Source organism: Canis lupus, chromosome 4 (assembly GCF_048164855.1).
Source record: "Canis lupus baileyi chromosome 4, mCanLup2.hap1, whole genome shotgun sequence".
Taxonomy (NCBI): domain Eukaryota; kingdom Metazoa; phylum Chordata; class Mammalia; order Carnivora; family Canidae; genus Canis; species Canis lupus.
Window position 1 is genome coordinate 34,431,621 of NC_132841.1, and position 26,179 is coordinate 34,457,799.

General features: G+C 48.7%; 1 protein-coding gene across 3 annotated transcripts in view; it reads right to left on the reverse strand.

Moving 5' to 3' along the window:
- Positions 1-26,179, reverse strand: part of GRID1 (glutamate ionotropic receptor delta type subunit 1) — a 638,858-nt gene that overhangs the window by 204,412 nt on the left and 408,267 nt on the right. For 2 of the 3 annotated variants that reach the window (XM_072823837.1, XM_072823839.1), the window contains exons 6-7: positions 24,444-24,500; positions 10,038-10,208 (exon numbers count right to left, since the gene is read on the reverse strand). In XM_072823837.1, coding sequence (XP_072679938.1) covers positions 10,038-10,208; positions 24,444-24,500 — 228 coding nt within the window. The remainder of the gene's footprint in view (positions 1-10,037; positions 10,209-24,443; positions 24,501-26,179) is intronic. The other variant, XM_072823838.1, reaches the window with a different exon arrangement.

Below are 26,179 nucleotides of genomic sequence, written 5' to 3' on the forward strand. Positions count from 1 at the left end.
CATTACCCCTCTCGCCCAAGGGGATGTCACAGAGCACACGGGGTGGGGGGAGTGAGGGGAGCGGGTGGAGAGGAGGTAACGTCCACCCCTGTTCAGGTGTGTGGTCCGTCCTGGGTAACTGTTGCACAAACAACCATCAGCCAAAGTGGGTCAAGGGGATAGTCTCTGCACACCTAAGCAGCAAGGGGTCTGCTAAAAATATTTCAGAAAAACAAAATCACTGGATATAAATAGGAGAATGTGTCAACCTCACAGGACTCCCGGGAGAATCAAGTAAGATCCTTGGTCTGCAGGAAGAACCCCTACTGCCTCCCAGCCTCACGTCTCACCAGCCCCCGGTATGGACTTCACACCCCCGGGACCTGCGTGCCCTGTGCCGCACCTGCAATTTCTCTCCTCACGTGTCTTGGACTGGGTGCCCCCAAAGCAGAGCCCCAGACAAGAGCTTGGGCAGCACGGACCGCCCTCTGCAAGTGGCCTCAGCAGTGCGCTGAGGGAGCCAGGGTGCGACATCAAGAGCACGTGCTACACCATGACTGTCCCCCAGCTCACGCGGACCCTCGTGTGCCACGGCACATCGGGCAGAGCTGGCCACTTGTTCTGTGGGTGTCCCTGTGCCCTGGCCATGCCTGCAGATTCCCTGTCTTCTCCACCTTCAACCCGCATCCTTACGGTGGGCACAAGGATGTGTGCCACTATGGCCTGTGTAAGCAGTGGGTGCAGGATGGACAGGCAACGTTTCAGATGTGGCAGGAGTGTGCCCGGGACTCCTCAGTACTGCTGACTCAACCATGGCCTCAGGCCAAGAAGAGGCAGGCATTTCAGTGCCTGGGGACACGTTCCAGGGCCTGCGGTACACAGAGGCTTACCTGACAGTGGAGAGAAGCCGGCTCCCTCCTGCAGGAACACCCTGATAGAACTGGGCCTCCTGCCCCTCGAGCCCTGAGGGCACGTTCCCTCACTGAGGATGAACCCGCTCCCTCTGCAGGTCGCCCCCCTCTCTGCCGGCCCAGGAGCTCCTACCACTCGTGAAATTATTTCTGACACGTCCAGCGCCCCTCTGGAATGCCAACTCATAATGGAGATGTTGTTACAGGACAGTGTCGGCCACTTAGAGTTGGCTTGGTCTATTTTATTTTTTCCAAAAGAATAACTCGAAGCTGAGAGTCCTTGATGATGTGAAGACTTCTCTTCTTGAGACATTCATCGGGCTCCCAGCCACCCACTCATAGCCGATGCTATTCAACCAGCCGGGACCCTCTGACCCACATTACCTCCCACGCGTACACATGCACACCCCTTGGGACGGCACCACCCCAGCTGAGGCCCCGACCAACACCCAACAGAATATCCCTGTTTGCCTCCAGCACTTGTGTTCACAGTGAATTAAGGTACTTAACGAGTGTGTGAATGCAGAGAGGCTGGCAATGAAGAGGCAAAAACAGGATGTGACTCAGAAAGACTAAAGGAAGCCCTCAGCCCTCCCACAAGTATGTCTGCTGGGAAAGGTGAACACATTTCAGGTCAAAGAAATAAGCTTTCAGTTCAAAGGCTTTAGAAATGCTCTTTTTCAGATAGATATATCTAGAAATATGTATGTATGTTAGAGATAGAACTTAGGCGTATGCATCTTATATGTGTGACTGTATGCATACTCCTCTACGACTTGTAGATGACTTTTACATATAAGTGGGTATGTATACGTATGTATGTATATGACTTTTTTCTTACTATCTCTAAACACAGCATCCAGCACCAACCAAGGCAGACAGTGGTGCTTAACGTATGTTTGATGGATGGATGGATGCATGGTAGATGGATGGAAGGACAAATGGATAGTTGGATGAAGGGGTACGTAGATGGGAGAGGCGAGGGGCAGATGGATAGAAGGATGGAGGGGGAGATGGATGGATGGATGGATGGATGGATGGATGGATGGATGGGAGGGATGGATGGATGGATAGATGGATGGATGGATGGATGGATGGATGGATGCATGGGAGGGATGGATGGAGGGGGAGATGGATGGATGGATGGATGGATGGATGGATGGATGGATGGGAGATGGATGGATGGATGGATGGATGGATGGGAGGGATGGATGGATGGAGGGGGAGATGGGGAGATGGATGGATGGATGGATGGATGGATGGATGGATAGATGGATGGATGGATGGATGGGAGGGATGGATGGAGGGGGAGATGGATGGATGGATGGATGGATGGATGGATGGATGGATGGATGAGGGGATGGATGGATGGATGGATGATGGATGGATCTTCTGCTAGAAGGGTACACACTGATCTTGGTTCCCCAAAAAGAGAAAGTAGTAGGAAAAAGGGGTTGGCCATCTCCACTTTGACTCAGGAAGGAACACCCTTTGTTCAAATAACAACTTGCTGCTCATTTACAGCCCACTCAAAATGTCCTCTTGATGCCCACTTGGAGCTCCACCTTCTCCCATTCCTGTCCCTTCTCCCACTATGAGGCCATGTCAGTCTGATTGGAGATTAGAAACAGAACCTTGGGGGGAAGGATCATGAGCAAATAGTAGAAAGGCAGCCTCTGCTTGGGGTCCATCTGAGTCCTGACAAGCGGAAGGCAGGCCTCTTCTCAGGGGAGGTGGGTGGAGACCCAGCCTGAGGGCAGGGTCATGATGAGCCCCTGAGCCAAGAGCCGCCATCTAGAAGGAGAAAGACACCTACCTGCATGAACACCCACTCGCTGCCAGGCTCTCGGGGCTCATGCCCCAAGGTGGAGCTCCAGGCCACAGGGGCAGGGAGAAGGGGCCTGGTTTGAAGGAACCCTTGCCTCTTTCCCTCGCTTCTCAGGGAAGGTGCAGCACAGAGCTCATTCACAGAAGACAGACAAGCAGAGCAGGTGCTGTCACTGTTTAAACCCTCATCCTCTCTGGCTAGCCTGGAGACATTGCACACAGAAGCCAAAAGAATAAAAGAAGAAAGGAGGAAGGAAGGACGGAAGGAAGGAAGGAAGGAAGGGAGGAAGGAAGGAAGGAAAGAAGGAAGGAAGGAAGGAAGGAAGGAAGGAAGGAAGGAAGGAAGGAAGGAAGGACAGACAGGCATTTCAAGTGAAAGTAGACCTGAGAAGCTGAAGACAGACTGAAGTTTGAGGCCAAGGGCATGGCACATAAGACCTGGAGCCAGGTCAGGGATGCCAGAGGCAGACAAGAGCCAGAGCCAGGCAGGGGCCCGAGGCTGGAGCCCGTGGCCTCCGTCCTCGGTGGGGTCAGAGCTGGAACGGGGCCCAGCCAGCTCGGTTCGCCACCCTGGAGAGGAGCACCTGATGGCTCTCTCACTGCCATACAGAGCGACGCTCGCTCTACCATGTGTGCAGCTTAGCCGGGTGGCCTAGTAGGATGGGCAAGAGCTTGGGCTTCAGTCCAACCTGGGCCGGCCCTGTCACTGCCCCCCTTTCCCCCAGCGCGTGCCCCTAGTGAGTGCTTGGTCAATGCTGCCTGAACGGTGACCCGAATCTCCACTTACACCCGCTTGCAGAGTCATGCTGAACAAGCCATTTGGTGCTCTGGATTCATCTTGGCGACAATCAAACCCAATATGACCAATGCCCCCAGAGAAGTGCAGTAGGGGTGGCCCTGACCTAGCCCCCCAAGAAATGCAATGACAGTAGTCCTGTGGCCAAGCGCTGTCCTAAGCCCTCTGTGTGCTGCTTTATTTTTGGAGGGAGCAGAGACAGGAAGAAATGGGAAGTGGGGATAAAGGATCTACACCGGCTCCAGACTCCAATGTGGATGGTCTGGAGCTCCTCCAGGGTGTCCTCTCTCTGAGCCCAGGACGGGGCTGGTACACAGAAGCCTTCGGCCCCCTGGGAAATGAACTCGTACCTGCCAATACCGTGCACCCTCCCCCCGGTGCCCCTGGGTCTGAGCACGAGTCCTATCAGGATTTTGCAGCTTGTGTCTAGGAAGTCTGAGCAAGGATCCTCCTGAGCCTTGCATGTCCGCTCGGCCTGAAAACTGCTCACCTGGACACATGTCCCTGGTTTCCCCCTGGCCCCGCAGCAAAGTTACAGCTGCCACGGCCCCCAGAGCCTGAGCCAGGCCTTTAGGGGCTGTGTGGGCTGAGAGGCTACAGAGCTCCCCATTATGGGAAAGGCCACTTCTACTTCTCCACCCCCAGGATGTTCCATAAAAGGTCCCAATACAGGAGGGCCCAGAGCGGGGGCCTCACCATGCCCTGACGCAGGTTCCTGCAAGGGAGGTGGCTTGGCCCACTGCAGTCAAAGGTTTGACGTTTGCACCGTGGGGCTGGCTCGCCCACAGGAGCCTTCCGCATGGCCCACCCGACAGTGAGACCACCCGGGAGTGCAGGAGACAAGGGGAGGCAGGCAGGGGCAGCTGCAGGCCAGCCCCGCGGGAGCACTGTGTTCTCTACTGCACCACCTGCCACCTGTCCCCCATCCCAACTGAGGGGTTTCCCTCGCAAGGAAGCTTCCTTTATCCTCTCTCTGTGGTCACCTCCCATGGCCACAGCAGGGTCCAAGTGCCCTCATTTCTCCCTAGGGAGACAGTGACCCCTGGTTGCCTTGTCTCCCAGCCTCAGGCCCTCCCCCTGCCTCCCCCCTGCACACAGTTGTCTCCTTGGAGGCACATCCCTCCCCGTCACATCTCCAGGGGCTACACCCCATCCTTAGGACCCTGGCAGCTGCCCTCTTCTCTGACTGAGCTCCAACACTTCTTGCCTCACACCCCGAGCCTCAGACGCACTGAACTCTCTGCCCCTGCTCTCCTGGGCCTCCGGGTTTGGGGCATAGGCCAGTTTTCCTACGGAGCCTATGCCACAGAATAGAGATGAAACTTGCCCCATTTATTTAGAGTTGGTGAGAATTAAGAGACAGAGCATCTGTGAAATGTCTAACATAGGAACTGGCACATAATAAGTGCATGATGAGTGTTTGTGGAATTAATGAATGCCAGATGAATAGATTTAAATACGTTCTTAGAAGAAGAACAGCAAGGTAAAGATACAGCAAGGTATTTGTACAAAGGATTCTTCTTAGAATATGGTTGTCAGTAGGTAGAAGCCACCCTGGTAAAGGGTGCAGGAGCTCTGGCCCAACATGTCCCATGGGGAAGTGTCCATCTCCAATCAGAACCTGGGGTATGTGCATCTGGGAGATGTTGGGTGGGGGTCCTGGCAAGGCTTGCCTTTCCAAAGCCAAAAATCTATGCAGGAAGTGGGTCCTGAGAAGGGAGATGGGAAAGGTAAGGACACATTTCTGGGAGGTAGAGGACAGAACTTGGCCAGGAGCTCCTGACTGGGGCTCACAAGCTCTTGAGAAACCCGGGTAGGCCCTCCTGGCTGCTGGATCACCAAAGACCAGTTGCACAAAGCCAACTGAGGACCCAGGATGAAAAAAAAAAAAACAACAAAAACAGATTTTTTTTTTTTCAGAGTTAGCACCAGAATCCCTGCAACATCAGTAACCATATTTTGTTTAGGAAAAGACCTTGTGTCAGCAGGAGCAAAGACGACCGGGAAAACTGTTAGGTTGATGTTCATGAAAAAAATAAGGAGAATCTACGTTGGAGTCAAGACCCAGAGAGAGAAAATCGAGGCTGGATAAGGAGGCCACCAGGGAAGAGAGGTTGGAGCCCCAAGGGGAGGGACAGGCAGGGAACATTCTGCAGCAAGAAGGGACTAAGGACCTCACAGGCTGCTTGTGCCACCACAGGCTGGGACCCCACCCCCACCCCCAGGACCCCGACCCCATGTAAGAGAACCGTTGAGCCTTGGATTTGCCAGTGAAGCCAGGAAGGCGCTGCTTTCCCCCCGGGTCAGCACTGAGGGAGGCGCAGGCCTGGCAGGCGCAGGGCGGTGTACTTACGCGAGGCCCCGGAAGCAGGGTAAGCGCCCGGCCACGCAGACTAGAAGCCCCCTGGCCCCTGAGCCATGCCAGGCTCTTCGGGGCTCTTCGGGGCTCTTCGGGGCAGCTACGCCCAGCAGGCTGGTCCCCCCGCACGGGCCACTGCACCTCGGCCCCCGGCCGCCACCTGCCCCGCTCCAAAAGCAGAAACCCGAGAAATGTCTTCACCCAGCAAGTCTTGGGCCCCGCTTTCTCCTCCCTCCATCGCTCATCAAGCCAAGGGACTGACCTCCGACCATGTCCTCAACGGCTCTGGTCATCCAGCAATGTCAGACAAGCAGCCAGCGGAGGGTCCGCCTGGGAGGACACGCTGACGCCCGGCTGTCGCAGCCAGAGAGGTCACTCCGGCGAGGCCTTTGGGCGGACTGCTGCCCGCCTGCCTGTCCCGTGAGGGGCCCTGCTCCCACAGAGTCCGAGGGCCCGGTGTGCACAGTGGGCAGGGTGCAGGTGCACGCTGCATGCCTGGGGCTCCCCGGCCGCCAACTGTGCGCGGCCACGATGGCAGCCAGGCTCGGCCAGAGACCGGGGCGCAACCAGCTCCGACGAAGGCAGCGACGACCCCGCTCCCGTCGCGCCTCAGGACTGACAGTGGCTGCACGTTCCATCGGAACATTTAGGGTAAAATTTTTTAAAAAAAGAAGGAAACCAGGGCAAGCGACATGAAGCCCAAGGTAGCTGTGGCGTGGGGTGGCTGTTGCCCAGAGTAAAGGACTATCCTGGCAGGGTGACAAACAACTTGTAGCCAGAGAATAATACAGAAAGCCCTGAAGAACTAGGAATAGCTGGGAAGGGGGAGGTTTGAAATGTTTTAATAGACGGAGCGAGGGAAGAGTGGTCACATCTATCAAGCCGTGCAACCACTTTTAAATGCACAGAGGAGAAATTCCAACCTGAGGGAGCATTTCATACTAGTATGTGGCCTTGGGCCCCACAGCTTAATTCAAGGACCAGGCTCCATGGGGACCAGAAGATACCACTTACATCACGTGCCTGTCCCCCTTGGGGAGCCCGTGTGACTAACTGGGGTGGCAGCGTGACCACGTGTCTGTTACTTGGCTGGCAGCCCCGGAGTCACCGGACTGTGTGGTTCTGAAGACCGAGGGCCTTACAGACGCTCCTCCAAGCAAGGCCGCCCGCACAATCGCAGCCAAGTCTCGAGGTTTTCAGACACCGGGTATCACTTCCATTACTGGCCGAGTCAGACGAGCCCTGGGCCCACTTGTCAGGAAAACAAGAATGACAAACACCCAAATGAGATGGCACTTTGTAGGGGAAAATAAACAACAGCACACTGGCAAGCAAGGCGCTCGGAGCCATGAGAACTCACTGACCGAGGTATTTTCTCCTCCAAGGGGCTTTCTTTGTACTAAGTGGGAACCAGACTGATTTGCTGTGAGACTGCTGGCTTGGCTTTGGGGCACAGAAAGCCCTGACCACAGGCCTAATAGAAGACGATGGAGTTTCTGAGACCAGCTCAGTGGAGAAGCCAAGGGAGAGACGATTCATGATGACCCTCAGGAAGGCTTCTAACCCAGAGTTATTGTCCCAAGAGCAGCCGTCTGCGGGAAGAACTGAAAGATGGACTTGAGAGCTCCATTTCCAAAAGGATTTTCATTAATTCCATCAAGACAAAGTTAATAATCCATGACACAAATGTTTTATTTTTTTCTTGAGTTAGTTGTTCTAAACATGTTAGCGCCTTCTCGATAAATCTCACAGCTAGAGGCTAGTAGAAATTAGTTTGTCTTCTCTAGTGTCATTAAGAAATAAAGACGCGGTGATAGCTACTGAGGAAGCTGGAAGAGAATGGCTTGTAAATGAGATGAATGAGGAGCTGCCCCTGCATGGAGGGGGTGGAGGGGCGGGACGAGGAAGTGATCCCCAGTCCCCTCTCGCCACACCCGCTCCAGGCAGAGGCAGCAAATGCAGACAGATTCCTTTAATAAAGTGCTTTATGTATCGATACATAAAGAGACTTCTAGAAACACTTAAAGTGGTGGGAAGACCTGCACTATTAACAGATCCTCCCCCACAGTCCTCAGGGAGGGTGTGCGAGGAGCGGGGTCTGCAACGGGGGCTAAGCGGTCTCGGGACACGGCCTCCCCCAACAGAGCAGCCCGTGGGGGCGGAGGGGCCGGGGTCAGTAAGTGGTACGAAGCCCTGAGAGGGGCTGGGACGTCCCCAGACAGCGTGCTCAGCAAGACCCAGGCGACCGCGGCGGCCTCTCCGCAGAAGCTGAACGCACCGCAGTGCCTCCCGTAGTGACACGGTGAATAGTTCCGTCCTCTCTAGACACCTTCCGTGTGCCCCTGCGTGCAAGGATCGCACGTCTCTAAGGGGCGGGCACGACCCTGCCAGGTTACAGGACAGGAGGCTGGGAACTAGGTGACAAATAAATAATCGTGATTATATACTTCATTAGTAGCTGCAGTTCCAGGGACTTGAACCCGGCGATGTGGCTCTTCTGCTGCGGTTTCTATTGCTTGTTACTGCCCTGCGACGGCTACCCTAACTAGTCCTGACTACCCTAACTAGTCCTGACCCTGCCCTGCTGCGGCTACCCTAACTAGTGTGCTGTGGAAGGGCCCCGCGCTCCTCAGGGAGAAAGAGTACAGACAAGCTGGCAAGGACTGGAGAAGCTGATGCGATGGTGGGGCCAGGTGGGGGCGGGGCGGGAGAGGGATGAGCCGTCAAGGTGAGACGGCCTGGGGAGACCTGCCTGGGAGTGCTATCCTCTTGGGGTCTGGCCACACCGGGAGTGTCAGGGTCCCCCTCCTGTCCCAGGATGTTTCCTTCTTCCTTCCCTAGACATAAGATCCTAGACCGGATGTGATGCTGTGGGGAGTTACGCGGGTACCCAGGCCACTCCGGAGACTCCAACAGTCTGCTCCCCAGGATGTGTGGCCCCGAGGAGGTAACACCAAAGTGTCCTAGGATGGAACGGACACTCGGGAGGCAGATACAGCCCATCTCTGTCCCAAACCCTGGTTTCCACGCCTCATGCCCGGCTCGCTAAAGAAGGGCTGGTGATTTTCAAGTGCCGGGTGGCAAGCTTACCACATGCACAAACTTCTGGGCAATTTTTGCAAACTCCATTAGGAGAAACTTCCTTCTGCTCTGTGTCACCCACCAAGCATCAAAGAACGTTTTTTGGGTTTCCCTTAAGGATTTTATTTATTTGAGAAAGAGAGAGACTGAGAGCTTGCGCGAGTGAGAGGGAGGCAGAGAGAATCTGAGGTGGACTTTGCACTGAGCACAGAGCCCCACTGGGGCTCCACCCCACAGCCGTGAGGTCGTGACCTGAGCCAAAGCCAAGAGTCAGACGCGTAACCAACTGAGCCCCCCGGGGGCCTCCCAATGATGGTTTTCTTATGCACAATATTTTTAACGGAGAAGTGGGTTCTGATCTGCCAATGGCCAGTCTCCAGTGTGCTTCATCCAGAGAGAAAACCACCTCTCTTGATGGGCTCACGACTGCACCTCTTAGTCCCAAGAGAAGGTGACGCGGGTCGCACACAGGGCGGCGTGAGATGCGGGAGAAGCACTGTCTGGGAACACTCACTACCTGTTGCCTTGCAAAGAGCGCAACAGCGGGCCCTGTCCTCTCCACCCGCTGGCCTCTCCCTGCCCAGCCGGGACTCCAGCAGCGTGGGGTCGAGCGAAGCCGCAGCGCTCAGAGATGAGCCAGGACCGGCCCTAGTTGTTGCACGAGAGCTACATCCACATGATCGCCTTCCTACGGGGATGACCCTGACACAGGTTCAAAGTGATGAGTCCCCATAGGAAAGCTCCATCCCCCATCCTGCCGGGGAACCCGCCACCCACAGAGCAGCCAGCACAGACCCGCAGAGACGGTGATCTCATCTCCTTCCCCCTGAACACGTAACTTTTAAATACAAGAGGCACCCAGTGAGCTAATATGCCCCGTCTGCTGGCAACAGGCATAACTGCCTGCTAATGCTGCTCGGAGGCACTGCCCAGCCGACCGGTTTCAATTTCAGCAAATGACAGGGTTCCAGTAATTAAAGTCAGAGGCAACGGCACTCAGCCGACGCTTCTCCCGTCGCCCGCAGCGGGCCAAGGGCACCGGCGAGACCTCCTTCTGGAGGGAGCTCAGGAGGGAAGCACTGACCTGCAGCATCTGGAGGTAGCCTTCCTGGGGGTCACAGAGCAGGGAGGAGATGCGGTGGTTGTTCCTCATGCATTTCTGGTTGTCCTTTGCAGACGGGAAAATCTGCCGGACCACGGTCATCCTGCCCAGGGCGCTGTGCACCAGATCCAGGATCTCCGGGTCGCTGATTTCCTGGGAAGACAACCACACCGATGCTTACCATTGGCTCATGAACTACGTCTGCAGAAGGCCCCCCGGGAGCTACCGAGGGCCACCGGCCCGAAGAGCTGGTGCCAAAGGGGTCAAGGGATGGGGCCCAGGTCACACGGTGCGTCAGTTGGTCATAAATGACACTTGCTAACCCTAAAATCCAAACAGGACTATTCAGCAGCTTTCCTGAAATCCAGAAAAAAAAAAAAATGTCTGCAGCCAAACCATTGATGTATTGGCTTCCACAGGGTCAAGCTCAAGAACCATCGAATGCCAGGGTAGACATTGGGGTGGGGAGTAAAAGCTAAGTTTCCTATTGGGAAAAGGAAATTTTCCCAATTTTCTCTCTAGCTGAGAGCAACAATGCTGGTTTTCTCTGACATTGACCAAAATGCAGTGTTTCCCTTAAGCCTTTAATAACTAGATTTGCTGCTTTTTTTTTTTTCAGATCTACATACAAATTCTGAAACTAAATCCACTCATTCATTCATTCATTCATTGCACAGAAACCTACCCAACATCTCCTGTGTGGTTTGTTTTGTTTTTTAAAAAAGATTTTATTTATTTATTAATGAGAAACAGAGAGAAAGAGAGAAAGAGAGAGAGAGAGAGACAGAGGCAGAGGGAGGGAGCCTGACGCGGGACTTGATCCCGAGTCTCCAGGATCACGCCCTGGGCTGAAGGCGGCATAAACCCCTGAGCCACACGGGCTGCCTCTGTGTGGTTTGTTTTGTCTCAAGCTCTGCAGACATGGCCTTGAAGGAGTCAGGCCTAATCCCACCCAGGAAAGTTCGAGGCCTTCCTAGATGAAAGGTGCTGAGCGCTGCCACGGGAGATCTAGGAGCCAAGGAAACCGAACCATTGTGCTTCCACGTGAACGTGCTTTAAGCTCTCTGCACACGTTACCTCCTTTGGTTCCCACGCTCCAGGAATTCCATGAGGCAAATCCTACCATTGCCCCATTTTCCTGAGCACTCGCAGGCTTGGAAATGGAGGAGGCAGCAGGCCACCGGGAGCTCCCTGCAGGCTGAGGCGGCTTCCACGAGAAGCAGCCCTGAAGCCGAGCCTGGGGATGGGCCCAGCCTGGGGCGCGGGCTTTTGGGGGGCAGGGGGGAGGCCCAGGAAGTTGGGCCCCTCTGACCTGAGGCCCCAGCAGAGAGGGGGAGCCACCCGGGGTGCGGGACGGGCTCCTACACCTGCAGGCTGGGAGGCAGGGCAGCCACCGCCGGGCCTTCCCAACCTGGGGCTGCAAGCTTGCTGTGGGGAGATGCGAGGCGACAGGGAAGTAACAAAACGGCTTCCAGGCCAGGCGCGACACAGGAGTGACAGAAAATCCGGACTAACAGAAATCAAGGGCTTTAGAGGCGGAGCCAGGCCCGGGCTGGCCAGAAGAGGCTCTCATTTGCCAAGCGCATCTACACCGGTGGTTGGCGCCAAGTCAGGGTCACTAGGCCTTAGAATAGGTCGTAAATCCTCCTGCTTGCAGACCACACGTCCCAGCTTAGGGGCAGTGGAGTGGTCCTGAAGGGAGCTGGGACGGCGACCACGGCCGCGGTTCAAGCCGCGGAGGCCACAGCAGAGTGTGCTGTGGCCGCCACCGAGGCCGGGACTGTCCCAGGAGCCTGACGCCCCGGGCCGGCCCGGAGGAGTAGGACACGAAGCCTTGCAGCCCTTTGGGATGACGGCTAGTCCCCAAGGGGGCAGACTCACAGTGATCTCAAAAGAATTAACGTGAATCTGGGTTTGAACCACTAAACTTTGTATTTCAAACAAAAGACTGTTTCAAGGAAGATGGTTTGTTGGATGGGGATCAACAGGCCAGAGGTGGGACAACCGCGAAGTGTTCCCACCGTGGGGCTCCCCAGTGAGCAGGATGCTTGGGCTCTGCTCTCAGCGGCCCTGAGCACACGACAGCGGGTTGAGCGAAATCACCTGTGGCCTGACGGTCGGTAGGGTGGTAGGGAGCAGCGACGACGAAGGCGGTGGCACTCCTTGGACAAGGAATGTAGCGGATTTTATCTCGAAAAACCATGAGGTCAGTTCAATTCCACGCAAGAGGGTTAATCAGAGCCCACGCACTGTGGAGAAGTGGGGGGGTCACCTACCTTTGGTTTTCCTCCCTGACTCCTTAATGGCAGGACCACTAGATATGCTCTCTTGTTAAACCCCTCCCACATTCTCAACGTCCCGGCTGGTCAGCGGACTGCGCACTGCCCACTGCACCCCGCGCAGGACCCCCGGGCTTGCGGAGAGCCTGACTTATGGGCGCATGGTACCTCTCTGGAAAGCACGCCCATCACCTTCCCCAGCAAGCTGCAGCAGAACCTGGGGGGAGAGGCTAAGGGAGCCAAGGGCAGCCACCACGTAAGGGGGTGGGGGGCTGCCCCCAGCTGCTGTGGGCCTTATACTACCCTTCATCCTGCCTGCCCAGAACCCCTTGCAAACCTGGAACAGCTCAACCCAACCCACGAGCTACATTAGTGATGGCGTCTGCAGATCCCGTCTCCTCTGGCCCGGTTCTCCTCCATCACTCGGGGTCACAGCACACACCCCGCCTCCCAGCACACTCCTCCCAGCCTCCCTGCACTTCTGGGTCCATCCTTAATGTCCGTTACAGAGACAGTTGCCCAGAATCTAAGAATCCATGGAAACAATTCCCCTAGATCCCTTGGGGGGAGGGGAGCAACGAAAAGGGTCACCTCTCCTCCGAGGGATGTGTCCTTCCCCTCCAAAAATTGCCACCCGGCATCATCAGTCAATTCCAGTAGCTCTGTGCCGGGCCCTCTCCTGTGCCGTTGGTCCCCCCGGGGTCCCTTCAGTGGCACAGGGCGACCCCCAGGGATCCACCCACTCCCTACTTGCTGCTGTCAGGCACTGCCTCCGGGCTTCACCCCGGGTCAGCCCCAGACTGATGTGAAGACATCCAACCTATGGGCCTCCCCATGGAGCAGCCAATGTCTACAACCCACCTGGGAAACCAGCTCGCCCTTTGCCCCAGTAGAACACGCCTTCCAGACAGTGCTGCTGATGAGCAGCAGAGGAAAGACAATGTGCATACACCGCGTGACCTGCACCCCCCTCACCCAAGTCTGCAAGTCGGCCATGGCAGCAATTACGTGTCCCACCCAGATGCCCACTGGGATGCACGGGCTGGAAATAAATCTTGCTTTTATGACTTTGTAAGCTTCTACTGTGGAGTAGGTCTTAGGCACAAACCTAAGTATGAATCATAAAATGATCAGTGTGCCTTCCGCCCAGCTAAGAAATAAAGTGTATCCTGCCTCTTGGTTGGAAGCCTCCTCCCCAGATGCTCGCCCCTTCCTCCTTGCCAGCGGCTAAATGTCATGCTCCGGCTTACGTGTGTAGCCCCAATAATGTATAACTTTGTCTTACATATATTGTTCAGCTTTGTGCAAGCTGAATCTCTGCATATCCCCCGCCCCCCGCAATTGTGTGTTAACGCAGTGGTTCACAAACTTTGTGGTGTATCTGCATCTCCTCGGGAACTCGATACCCTACAGAGGTCAGCCGTGTCCCACTTTGACAAGCGAAGCCGGTGTTCTCCGTGAGCCCTCTAGATAATCCCAATGCTCGTGAACATCTAAAACCCACTGGTTTACCATTTTTTGTAATCTGTTCACGGTGATGGGTGCAGATTAGCTTACTTGTTTTCACAACTGCACCCTGTATGACTAGGCCGCCATTTATTTACCCTAGTGCTCCTTACCATCGGAACGTGTTTGTTTGCTATTATGAAGCTTCTGCATACGTTCTTCTTGGGCACATGTGTTGGTGCACTGTGTAAGAATTTCTCTAGGGTATACACCTAGAATTAGAATTCCTCAATAGGAGAATGTGGACATGTCCAAATTTCCAAAGTAATTGCACCAATTTATGATCTTGTGTTGTAAAGAGAGCCCCTGCAGCCCTGCTGGTACCTAACATTTTGTCTGTCACCCTGTTGAGTAGGAATTGCATCACTGGATTTTTTTTAATTTATTTATTTATTCATGGGAGACACACAAAGAGAGAGGCAGAGACACAGGCAGAGGGAGAAGCAGGCTCCATGCGGGGAGCCTGATGCAGGACTCAATTCCGGGACTCCAGGACCACACCCTGGGCCGAAGGCAGGCACTAAGCCGCTGAGCCATCCAGGGATCCCCTCATTACTGGATTTTAATTCCACTTCTCTAATTCTTAATATGGTTAAATAGCTTTCATATAACTGAATCATTTGTGTTTCCTCTTGTATTTGTCTTTTTGTCCAGTTTCCATTGGGCTGGGTCTCTTGCATTTAGATTTGTGGGAACGTTTTAAAAAAAAAAATTCTGGGTGATTCTTTGTCACATGTCATAAATATCTTCTCCACTTTCTAGAATGTTTGGTAGAATTGGCCTATAAACTCATCTAACCTGGTGTTCTCTCTTATTACTGATTAAATTTCCTTTTTTTAATATAGGGATTTTGCTTGTTTCTCCTTCTTTGCCCTAAGTCACTTTTTTCTTCTAAAAATTCAGCCATGTTGTTCAAACTTTCTAGTTGATTGGAATATGTTTTTCACAATGTCTCTCTACTTCTCTCTCTCTGATGCATCTAAAGCTGTGTGAGCTCATCCACTGAGAACAACATGATTTGTGCCCTCTCTCTTACTTTGATGCTAAAAGTTTATTTAATAATTTTTTTTTAATTCACTTGAGAGAGAGGAAAGCAGAGGTGGGGGGCAATGGGAGAGTGAGAGAGAGAATCCCAAGCAGACTTTGCCCAGATCGCAGAGCCCAACACAGGGCTTGATCCCATGACCCCAGGACCACTACCCAAGCCAACATCAAGAGTCAGACACCCAACCAACTGAGCCACCCAAGCACCCCTAAATTCTTTTTAATAAGTAAGTTTTGGCTTAACTGGTACTGTTTTATGAGTTTCCATGGTTTTCTATTTCATTAATTTCTACTCTTCATTGTTTTTCTATTGTCTTTGACTTTATTAAGTAGCTATTTTTCCAACTTTTTAGGTATGAAGCTCAGCGGTGGAATCTTACACCTTTTGTCTTTTCTAGAAAAATAATGAAGACAATCAATCTACACCCAAACCTTGCTTTAGCGGTGTCCCACAGGTTATACATATAAATTGTATCACTCTTTTTAAAATCCTATTTTGATTTATTTTTGACCCATAAGTACTTTACTAGGGATTTTTCAAAAATTTCCTAACACGAGCGTATTCTTCTTAGTATCTTCCTATTGATTTCTAACTTGAATGCACTGTGACCTGAGAATATAGATTGTATAAAGCTAATCCTTTAAAATGTGTTGAGCTTTGCTTTGTGGCTTATCATGTGGTCAGTGTGCCTGAATGTTTCATGTGCGTTAACTGTCCCATTGCTGTAGGTTTCAGTGGCCTACTTTTAGGTCCGTTAGCTTAGGAATTAGTCTATTTCTGTCTGAATTCAGCCTATATTTTCAAAAATTAAAAAAAAACATATTTTCAGTGTTTTATTAGGTACATATACATGGAAAACTATAATGCCTTCCTGGATTGAGTCTTTTACCATTATTTAGATAACCTCCTTAGTTCTAGTAACTCCTCCTGCCTCCTCGTGTATTGTATCCAATATTAACACAGCGACACCACTTTTATTTTGGTTACTAGCTGCTTGCTCTAACTTCTTCTGCCTCTTTGCGATTCCATCTTTCTCTGTCTCACACTTTAGTTGGAGTCTATTAGAAGCAAAATATACTACGTGTTTTTACATTCATCTTTGACTTTTTAGTAGAAATCTTAATCTATTTATATTGGACTATGATTACTTACATTTACTTTGACTTCTATCCTATTATTCATATTACACATCTTCCTATTTCTTTTTTTTCTCCTTCTTCACTCCCCCATGGAATGACTATTCTTCCTATTTTCATTATTTTACCCTCTTTCAGAAGTTAGGCTCTCCACATTATTCTTTTCTTGGCTATCTTAGATATTTCAAAATGCATACTAAATAAGGCATGAAGTCAATCAGTATTCTTACTCTCTCCTCCAACATTTATTTCTAATCACCATCATCCCAACTAATGTGATAATAATATCCAGTATTTTAATTCTATCTTTCTGTGGCCCTTCCTATTACATATAACTCCCATTTCTTTATACAGTCAGTAGCTTTCCATTTAACCGATATTTATCAATGCATTTGTTAGGCATTCTTTTCTGAACTCAAATCTGACAGAAGTACTTCTGACGTACATCATTTAGAATTTCCTTTAATGTCATTTTGTGAGTCATACACTCAGTTTTCTATGCTGGAAAGTGTCTTTTTTTAAGTCTTACTCTTGAAAGATAAAAGTCTAAATTGACTCCTACTTGCTCTTAGCACACTGAATTTACTATGACATTGGCTCCCGGCTTCCATTTCTGTTCGCTACGTCAACTTCCTCTGGCGGCAGTAACAAATCATCACAGGCTGGGCGGCTTAGGACAGAACTGCACTCCGCCACAGTTCTGAAGGCCGGAAGCCTGATGTCCCTCACTAGGCTGGAACCCGACTTTGGCAGGGATGCGCAGCTTCCAGAGGCTCTAGGGGAGATGCTCCTGCCTCTCACAGCTTCTGGTGAATGCCAGCACATCTTGGCTTATCATCACATCACTCTAATCTCTTCCTCTGCGGCATATTCCTCCTCTTCTCTTAAATCTCCCTTTGCTTCCTTTCACAAGGACACTTGAAATTGCATTTCAAGCGCCCACCCAGATAACCCAAGATAATCTCTCCATCTCATTAACTTAATCACTTCTGCAAAATCTCTTCTGCTATATAAGGTAACACAGTGTCCAGGGATTAGGCCCTAGATATCTTTGTGCACCATTATCCAGCCTACTAACTCCAGATATTAGGAATCCGTTTAACTGCCATTTCTTTGAAGGAGACCTGTGTTTTCTCCCTGGATGCTCTCTAGATTTTTCTTTGTCTTTGGTATTCTGTGGTATCAGGCCAATGAGGTCTCTAGGTATGCAGCTTTTATTTTTATCCTGTGGCCTCCTAGATCTGGGGTTTGGTTTCCTTCAGTAATTTCAGAGAATTCTAGACCATACTACCCTTTCATATTATTTCTTCCCCATCATCTCCTATTTCCTCCTAGAAATCCAATATTCTCATCTCTCTTCCATGTGCTTTCATCTCCCTTTCATAGTCTCCATCTCTTTATATCTCTGGGCTGCCTTCTATATAACCTCTCCACATTTTCCTATTCACCAATTCTTTATATATGTATCCACTTTGATAGTTAATTAATCCTTTAAATTTTTTAACTTCAGTGATTAGGTTTTTAATTGCCTGAAGGCATTTATTTCTCAATTCCACTTCAATTTTAAATGGCTTTTATTTTTTGCTTATATTTTCCAGCATCTCTTTATTCTTTTAACATATATAAGCATATTTATTTAATAGTTTATGTCAGATCATTTTAAAATCTACAGTTCATTTCAGATCTGATTAAACCGTCCCCACCCCCACCGGCCCCCTGGTTCTCACTCATGGTGGTTTCCTTCCTTCCTTCCTCCCTCCCTCCCTCCCTCCCTCCCTCCCTCCCTCCCTTCCTCCCTCCCTCCCTCCCTCTATTCTTTCTTTCTTTTTCTTTCCTTCCTTCCCTTTCTTGTGTGTATAATCTTATTTCCCTCAAAACTTCCTTATGAATTCCTTGAAATCTGACTCAAATTTGCATTACTTCAGGAAATATTTATGCTCGCTCCTACAGCCTACCTAGGAGCACTACCAATCTATAACCCCAGACATTAATATTAAACTTTCCTCTGAGCTTCATTAGGCACCACAGTTGGTATGACTTGGGTCACAAACCTGCATTGGGCTCATCAATTCTCGAGAAAATTTACCCCTTCCATGCAACTCCAAGACTAAGACAGAACATTTTCCATGCTATTCTCTTCTGCACAGTGAGTTCATTTCTAGTTAACCTTTATATCGAGGATCTGAGTTTCCAGCTTTATAATAAAATCTCTCACTAAGCCCCACATCTGATTGGTTCTTACATTGATTTCATGTGTTCCATGCCCCACACAGACAGAAGAACAAAAGCTCAAAGTTCCCACAGTTTGGGCAATAGATTCAAGGCAAAAACTAAATCTGAAGCTCCTGTATTTCCCAAAGTTTCAGTATTCACTTTATATTTGGCCTCTGTGGACATTACTTTTGACTGCTAAGTGATCCATTTAAAAATATTTTTAAAGAATATTCTACCCAGATTTTCTAGGTCTCCTTCTGGGAGTGTCATTCAGGCTAATTATTCTTCCATAAAGACATACCACTAATCCTTTTATATGGAATTTTCTTTCTTTAGCATATGCCCCACTCTTTTCCTGGGACACACACCCACCTCCCAAACTCCTCTTATGTGTTGGCTGTTTGACTAAACTTTAGTGATTGTGCTACAATTTCTATTTGCTTTATTTTACTGCCTTTCCCTAAGTTCACTGTCATTAATGTTAGAAGGAAAGCTATCTCTGAGGGGCCCAAGAGAAGACAATCTTCTCCATTTGGTCAAATCCCAATTGCATTCTTCAATTAATTATCTCCCAGTTGTGTTTCCAAAAAGGTAAATATTCTACAGGTTCCAAATTATTTTGTCTGTTGCTCCAGGACTATCTCCCCTAAAATATTCTGTTACCTTGCAATCCTACAATCTAATAGCTACCCACCCCCCCATAAATCCTTTCTCATCAATACTGCTCACTCAAAAGACCATCTCTGTGAAAGATGATGGTGTCTTGGACTAGGGTTGTTGCAAATGGATCATCTTTAGATAGCTGAAATGCAGAACCTACAGCACAGGTTGACTGATGAGATTGGAACAGAGTGATGGCAAAGTACCACTGAATCCTTTTTCAATGTAAGAAATGCTTGTAGTTTGATAACAAAAATATTGTAACAACTAAAACAAGTAGAGAAGAAAACAGGGATAGAATTCCCAGGAAATATCCATTCTTCTAGACATCGGGATGGGGCGAGGGTGGGGGGAGACTCTTATGCCTTGCAGCATACTAAAAGGAAGATTTCTATGAAAAGAACCAAACATGAGATGGAATAATAAAAATACCCACTCCCTCTAATTTTGTACTGAACACATGCACTTAGACCATGTTCATTTTGAGTCAAATAAATTATCAGGAAACCTCTACAAATTTCCCTGTACACACAACTAAGACTAAAGAAAAATCAGAAAAGTTCTAAAGAAAAGCGAATCCTCACATCCTTTCAGGTGTTATTTAATCCACTGGTTGAAAGCAAAACTGTCCTTCTTAAAGAGCACAACATGGAACAGAATAAGACCTGATTACCTCCATTCAGAGGCCATGTGTGTCTTCAGCCAGGGTCTCTGGCTGGCTTCAGGGGGGCTCACCATTAAAAAAAAAAAAATGTTAAGTATACAAGTATGTGTGCCTTTTCCTGTGGAGAAAGCCCATGAGCTCTATTTGATTTTCAAAGAAGCCTTTGACCCCAAAAAGCTAGCAAACAACTGATATTGAAGCTAGTAACAATTTTGAAAGTTCTCCTTATTGCTAACTACGAGAAGAATGAAAACAATGAGGACAACAACAACAGGATAATTGAGAGACACAAGAGTCTTCATGTCTATCCGACTCAGCTGCTTCTTCCTCACTTCCACTTGGGCCTCCTAGGTGACAATGAGATTTATGTGAGGAACTACTGTGCAGCTACGAAAATCACTGAATACACCTACAGTACTACGACATCACCACCTGCAGCATGTGGATACTAGAGGCAAGGAAAACAGACAAGAAAGGAAGGAAAGGCGGAGCAAGTTGCAGAATGACACCTCAAATGCAGGACTTTTATAGTAGAGATACGCACAACAGTAAAAACAGATGTGAAGGACATACGTCAGCTTCAGGAGAGTGGTGGACACTGTGGAAACAGAGCGGGCCAGCAAATAGATTTGCTGCCTACCTGCCTGCCAGCCTTATCCCTCCTCTTCTATGCTGGCATAACCCAGTGTGAACAGATGCCCTTCCCTCCACGTTGGGATTTGAAGTGGCAGGAAAAGACCTCTGGACTCAGAACCGTGGGGCATCTTGCTTGGTCTGAGCCAAGTGGTCCGACCACTCTAGGGACTTCTAGGAGAAGGTTCATGACTCCATCTCTGTTTGTTGAGGTATGAAGGGGTTCTCCTTGAGGGATTCTGAGAAGGTCTGCTCAATCCTAAGATGACCACCACGAAAACATAGCACCTTTCATGCCTCTGGAGGCTTGAGTCATGGGAAATTCCCCGTGATGGCAGGCTGAGCATACTGAACACAGCAGACAGCCCAGGGATCCCCAGGGAGACTAGTTAGCCGCTGAATCACCCTGCCCTGTGATCTCCCGACCTACCTCCAGGCCTTCGCTAAGGTGAGATGATACGCCCTCAGATCACTGATGGAAATCGGATTCATATTTTACTGTTACTTGTAGTAAAAAACAACCTGACTGACACAGAATTTAATGGGACTTAATGTAAGTGGGTACAGAGCAGACTTCAATTATATCTGAAATGGTCAGCTTCTTAAAAATTGAGATCTCAATTACGGCAAAATTTGAACAGTGGACACGTGAGTGTTCATAATACCATTCCCTGTATCTTTTACGCCTCTTGGAAATTTTTGTTTAAAACAGAGACACTCACTGCAGAAGTCTTACTCCATGTCTGTTTGAGCAGCATAGAGGATAAATTTTCATAATGAGGAGAAATCTTCAAAACAGCAATTAAAATGGAAAGGATCTCCTTTTTCTAAATATATACTTGGGCAAATCTGATGCAAAACGCATGCACAAATAAGTTCCTGTCTGATCTTTAACACTTCAGTAAAATGTCTGAACCTTCTGATATCAGGGGGAAATATTATTAAACATTTATATAGGGCTCTAAACTTATATAGTGCTGTGTAATCACAGTATTAGTCATTTCCTTTTATTCTTTAGAAGGACCTAGATCTATCAAACATCTGTGTGATACCAGCATTATTCCATCTCTGGAGGAATAATAAAGTTTATTTGCCTCCTAACAACCATGGTGCCAGTAATCTAAAGTTGATGATAGTAAGGAAACTCCACAGACAAAGCTGGCTTGAGAGAAGCTGAGAAAAAATAAGGAAGATTCAATAAAGTCATGATGGAAGATTTCCTCCCATTGAAGCCAACAGGCTTTTTAGAATATCTGCTGCACTCAGATCCCTACGGAGTGCTTACGGCAAAGTGAGCTAGGGCTCTGCGGAGACCAGGACATCCTGGTGAGGAAGAGAGGGTGGGAGGAAGCTGCCAAAGCTTGGTGCTGGTCACAGCTCCAGGACACAGAAGGTGGCAGGAGGGCACTTTCTGAGTGGTGGTTCAGACGGACAGAGATGCCCTTTCTCATTCATCATCCCCTGAAAACTCATGGAGTCTGCATGAGTTTCCCTATTTTACACAAGATGTAGAAAATTGCCATAGAAGAAGCCCTTGCTCCCCAGCGTGTGGTCCATGCACCAAGAGAATCAGCATCATCTCTGAGTTTCTTAAAAAATGCAGAGCTCAGGCTTTCTCCTGGACCTAGCTAACCGAGGTCTGCACTTCGACTCCTAGGCAGGCTCAACTTTAGGAAGCGCTGGTCTGAGATACTAGGCAGTGAGGTGAAGGGAGGAGAGGATCTGGAGTCCAACGGGTTTGCGTTCCAGTCCTGGCTTCTCCTCTTCCTGGCTGTATGGCTTGGACAAGGCACTTGATTCCTCTGAGTGTCAGCTGTCGAAGGGTAACAGCGCTCCCCGGGGCTCTGACTTAATTCGGTGACTCTAATACAACGGGATTCAGCATGTCTAGTGGAGAGCTTCGCAGTGAGCACGCTTGATCCTTCTAACTCAGAAGCTGAAGCTCTCCGTACAACCTTTGAAGTCCAGCAAAACAGCTGTCACAGCACAGCCCTGGGGAAGCCAGAGCAGCCCCCCTCCTGCCCTTTGCCACCCCAAGGCCCCTGCAGCCCCATGCAAACCCCTAAGGGGGCTCCCGAGCATCTCAGTCCGCACGTGGTTGTTCCCCGTTCCTCATCTCCAAGAGGCCCTGCTTTCACTTGACTCCCCGCCAAGACATCAAATCAGGCCTCCACCATCCTGTCATTAAATCAAATGGCCCATTATTTGAGATTTGTATGGCTTCTTTTATTTGTGTAAGTGACACAAATGGGTTCTGCTCACAGTAAAGCCAGCGTGTGTCGCCTGCCCTTTTTACCCAGGGCTGCCCAGAGGACAGGAGGCAGAGCTGTCCCCAATTCTTCCTCCTCCCTCACAGCCCATTCCCCTGAGTGGTCCCGTCAGACCAGCTAGCAGTGAGCCGCTGGCTCTGTTTCCTAAAGACCTACACCTGGCCAGGGCCATAGGGTGAAACACATGTCCCCTCAGGCTTCCTGTGCAATCCTGGGAAACGCCTCCACAGGAGAATCTGCTATCTTGTCCAAAAATGTCCTCTGGGTTTTGCATGTTTAGTGTCCTGTTTATTCCATTTTATTTAATTGAGTTTTTATTTCACCACATTGTGTTCTATTATATTTGACCATGAGCACAAGGTGGACATCTGCCCTCCAATGAGCTAGGGGACCCACACATGTCCCCAGCATTTACGAGAGACAGTCGGTAAAGCTCCTCTGGCTGTGAGTTATTTATGGATGACGGCTGAGCTGGAGTGGGCTGTCTGTGAGATTTACACCCCGTTCTCTCCTCTCCTCTCTTTCATGTCTCTTCCTTTCACTTTCTCCTTTCCCATTTTCACCCCTCTCCCCGCCCCCGTGGATCTCACTCTTCCTTCCTCCCTCTTTTCCCTGCCCCCATCTTTTTAGGCCTTCCTGTTCCCTGTGGCCTGGTAAGTTCTGCATTCCCACCACCTCATGTCACTCCCCTCTGCTCAGGTAGTTTCCCTTAATTCCAAGGCACTCAGAACCTCTAAGGCAGGGCACAGCAATTCCCAGAAGTTGTTCAGTGATTGCTAACCTGACCCTCCCTTCTTCAGATGTGATATTCCTGAAATATGCTCTAAGTTGGACCTGAAATGTATTCTTCGCAGGTGTGGGCCTGAGTATTAAAAGCACTAATAACTGTAAGCACAAGTTAAACATAGCTTTGTCTGCCATTCGGAGGGAAGGGCCATAGAGTAGTGTCTACACAGTTTAACAGCTCAGGGCAGAGTCTGAGTAAGACTTGTCCAGGTAATAAGGCTCTACAGTCATAGTAAAAAAAGTGGCCCTTCATGCAACCTCATGGTCCCAGTAGAACACTACATAATTCACCTGGAAAGGGGGTCTGAAGAACTGAGTAAGGTAACTTGATTTACTCAGACCCAATATCTGTAAGGATCCTCTGGCCCTTTCTTGTATACCCACAACCCTGATTCAGACGTGGGGGCACTGCAAATTCTGTGTTCCCTGCAGAACCAGAAGGGAACTGAAGGGGCTGATCATTGCTCCATATATGCTGGACTTGGAACCAAGCACAGCTCCTTGAGGGTGAGGGGTGTGTCTCTCATATTCTCTGGTCTCTAGTATCGAGCACCAGGCCTAGGAAATACTTATGAAGAAAGAAAGAGAAGGAGAAAAGAGTGAAGGAGGAAAAGAGACAAGAAAAGAGGGACGGAGAGAGAAATGGAGCAAAGGGGAGAAGGAGTTCTTTGGAATTTCACACACTAAAAAGGTAAACCTCAAAAATTTTAGTATCTGAGACTCTGACCTAAAGTAATTCTACAACATAAAGCCAATGCTCTTCATTCTGCTGTTCAATTTTCAAAAGCTGATCAGGGTTTCAATTTTCAGCTCACTCCCAGGCAGATATTCAAACAGAAAAATAAATATAATAGTGGCTGATCCTTCATGGCACTCATTTGCTTGCTTGCTACTAACCACTTTAATTATTTTGTTTGCAATACCCATTTGTTTGTCTCAGGAGAATATTTAAATCTGCTTTTATTTGTGCACAACTATCCCTACTACTAGGAAAATGAGACCTTATGTTTCACATTAATACTTCATGGTTTTTTAATCCCCAAGGAATTGGCAGAAAATTATAATTTTTAATTGCATTATAATTTAAAATCCTGAAATATTACTTAAAAATTTTTTCAAATAGGATATGAAAATAAAATTGTGTGACCCAGGACCCTGAAGTGGATGGCTCTGAAGTTTACAGCCCCATGTTTACCACATCAAGCTCTTGCATCTGAACTGGATCCAGTTGTGTAGAACCAAGTATAAAGATCTGAGAATAGAAATTCAGAAGAACAGAAGATAGAGAGCATGTTAGTCAATGTATAAATCTGACCATGATGGACTGAACTAACCATTTACCTTTCACTATTATTTATATTCCCCAAATGAATGAGAGCATATAATGTTTGTCCTTCTCCGACTGACTTACTTCACTCAGCATGATACCCTCCAGTTCCATCCACGTTGAAGCAAATGGTGGGTATTTGTCATTTCTAATAGCTGAGGAATATTCCATTGTATACATAAACCACATCTTCTTTATCCATTCATCTTTCGTTGGACTGTTGGGGATTTACCCCAAAGATACAAATGCAATGAAACGCCGGGACACCTGCACCCCAATGTTTATAGCAGCAATGGCCACGATAGCCAAATTGTGGAAGGAGCTTCGGTGTCTAACCATTTACCTTAAATAAAAAAATAAAACATATGAAAGGGCAGTTTTCAGGTATCAGACAACAGGCATAGCTGAAAGTGACACCACCCCAAAAAACAAATGAAGTGAGCGTGAACTTAATGCTCACAGACTTTCCAGGTTGCAGCAGAGGAAGAGGAAACCTAGGTGGAGCCTAATGGCCTCCAAGAGTTGAAGAGAGAGTTTGGGTTTTGAGGAGGCCAACAGTTGCAATTCATAAGGCAGAATGATGGAGAAAAAAGAGCTACACAAAAACAAAACAAAAAAAAATGCCCTCCAGAAATCTATTGAAAGTTCCCTTTGAGTCTTTAGCTGCATATTGATTAGTGCAAGTGAGTGAGATAACTACCAGAGTCTAAGGAAAGGACCACCTAGAAGGATCAGGGCTTAATCATCCTCAATAATGGGTCAGGTTAGCAACAGACTAAAACTGTTTTTGACCTAACAAAGCTTCTGAGCAAGCTCAAAAAATCAAAATGTTCCGAAGTAACATAACTCTGTTCAAGGGGAGAAAGGTAGGGGGATAAGTAGTTAAAGGAAGGAAAGCATCAAGCACTCGGCCATGTAAAATTCAGTGTCTGGCATCTAATCTAAAATTACCAGGCATGCAAAGACACAGGAAAATGCTCTTCTATTATGAGAAGAAGAATCAATCAATTGAAACAGGCCCAGAAATAATACAGCCGGCAGAACTAGTAGAACAGGACATTAAAACAGATATTATAAATAGTATAAACACACACCATATGTTCAAGAATGTAGAGCAAAGTATGTACATGATAGGGAGAAAAAGAAAAGACGCAAATTGAATTTCTACAAATAAAATATGCAATGTCTGTGATGAAAATTACTCTAGATAAAATCAACAGCAGATTTGAGGAAAAATAAATGAACCTGAAAGTATCAAAACAAAAAGTCCCAAAATGAATCACAGAGGGGGAAAAAAAATAAAAGACTGGGAAAAAAACAACAGAGCATTAGTCATTAGTGCACAGGGGAACAATTCAAGCAACCTAATAAACATGTCGTTTAAGTCCATGAAAGAGAAGAGAGAAAGGGAAGGACAGAAAAAATATTGGAAGAAATAATGGTCAAACAATTTCTAAATTTGATGACAACCACACCCAACCACACAATCAGAAAAAGAAAAATCTTTTTTTCTTTTTTTTTATTACTGAGGTATAATTAACATATTATATAAGTTTCAGATGTATGATGTAATGATTTGATGGTCTAATTTTTAAGATTCTGAC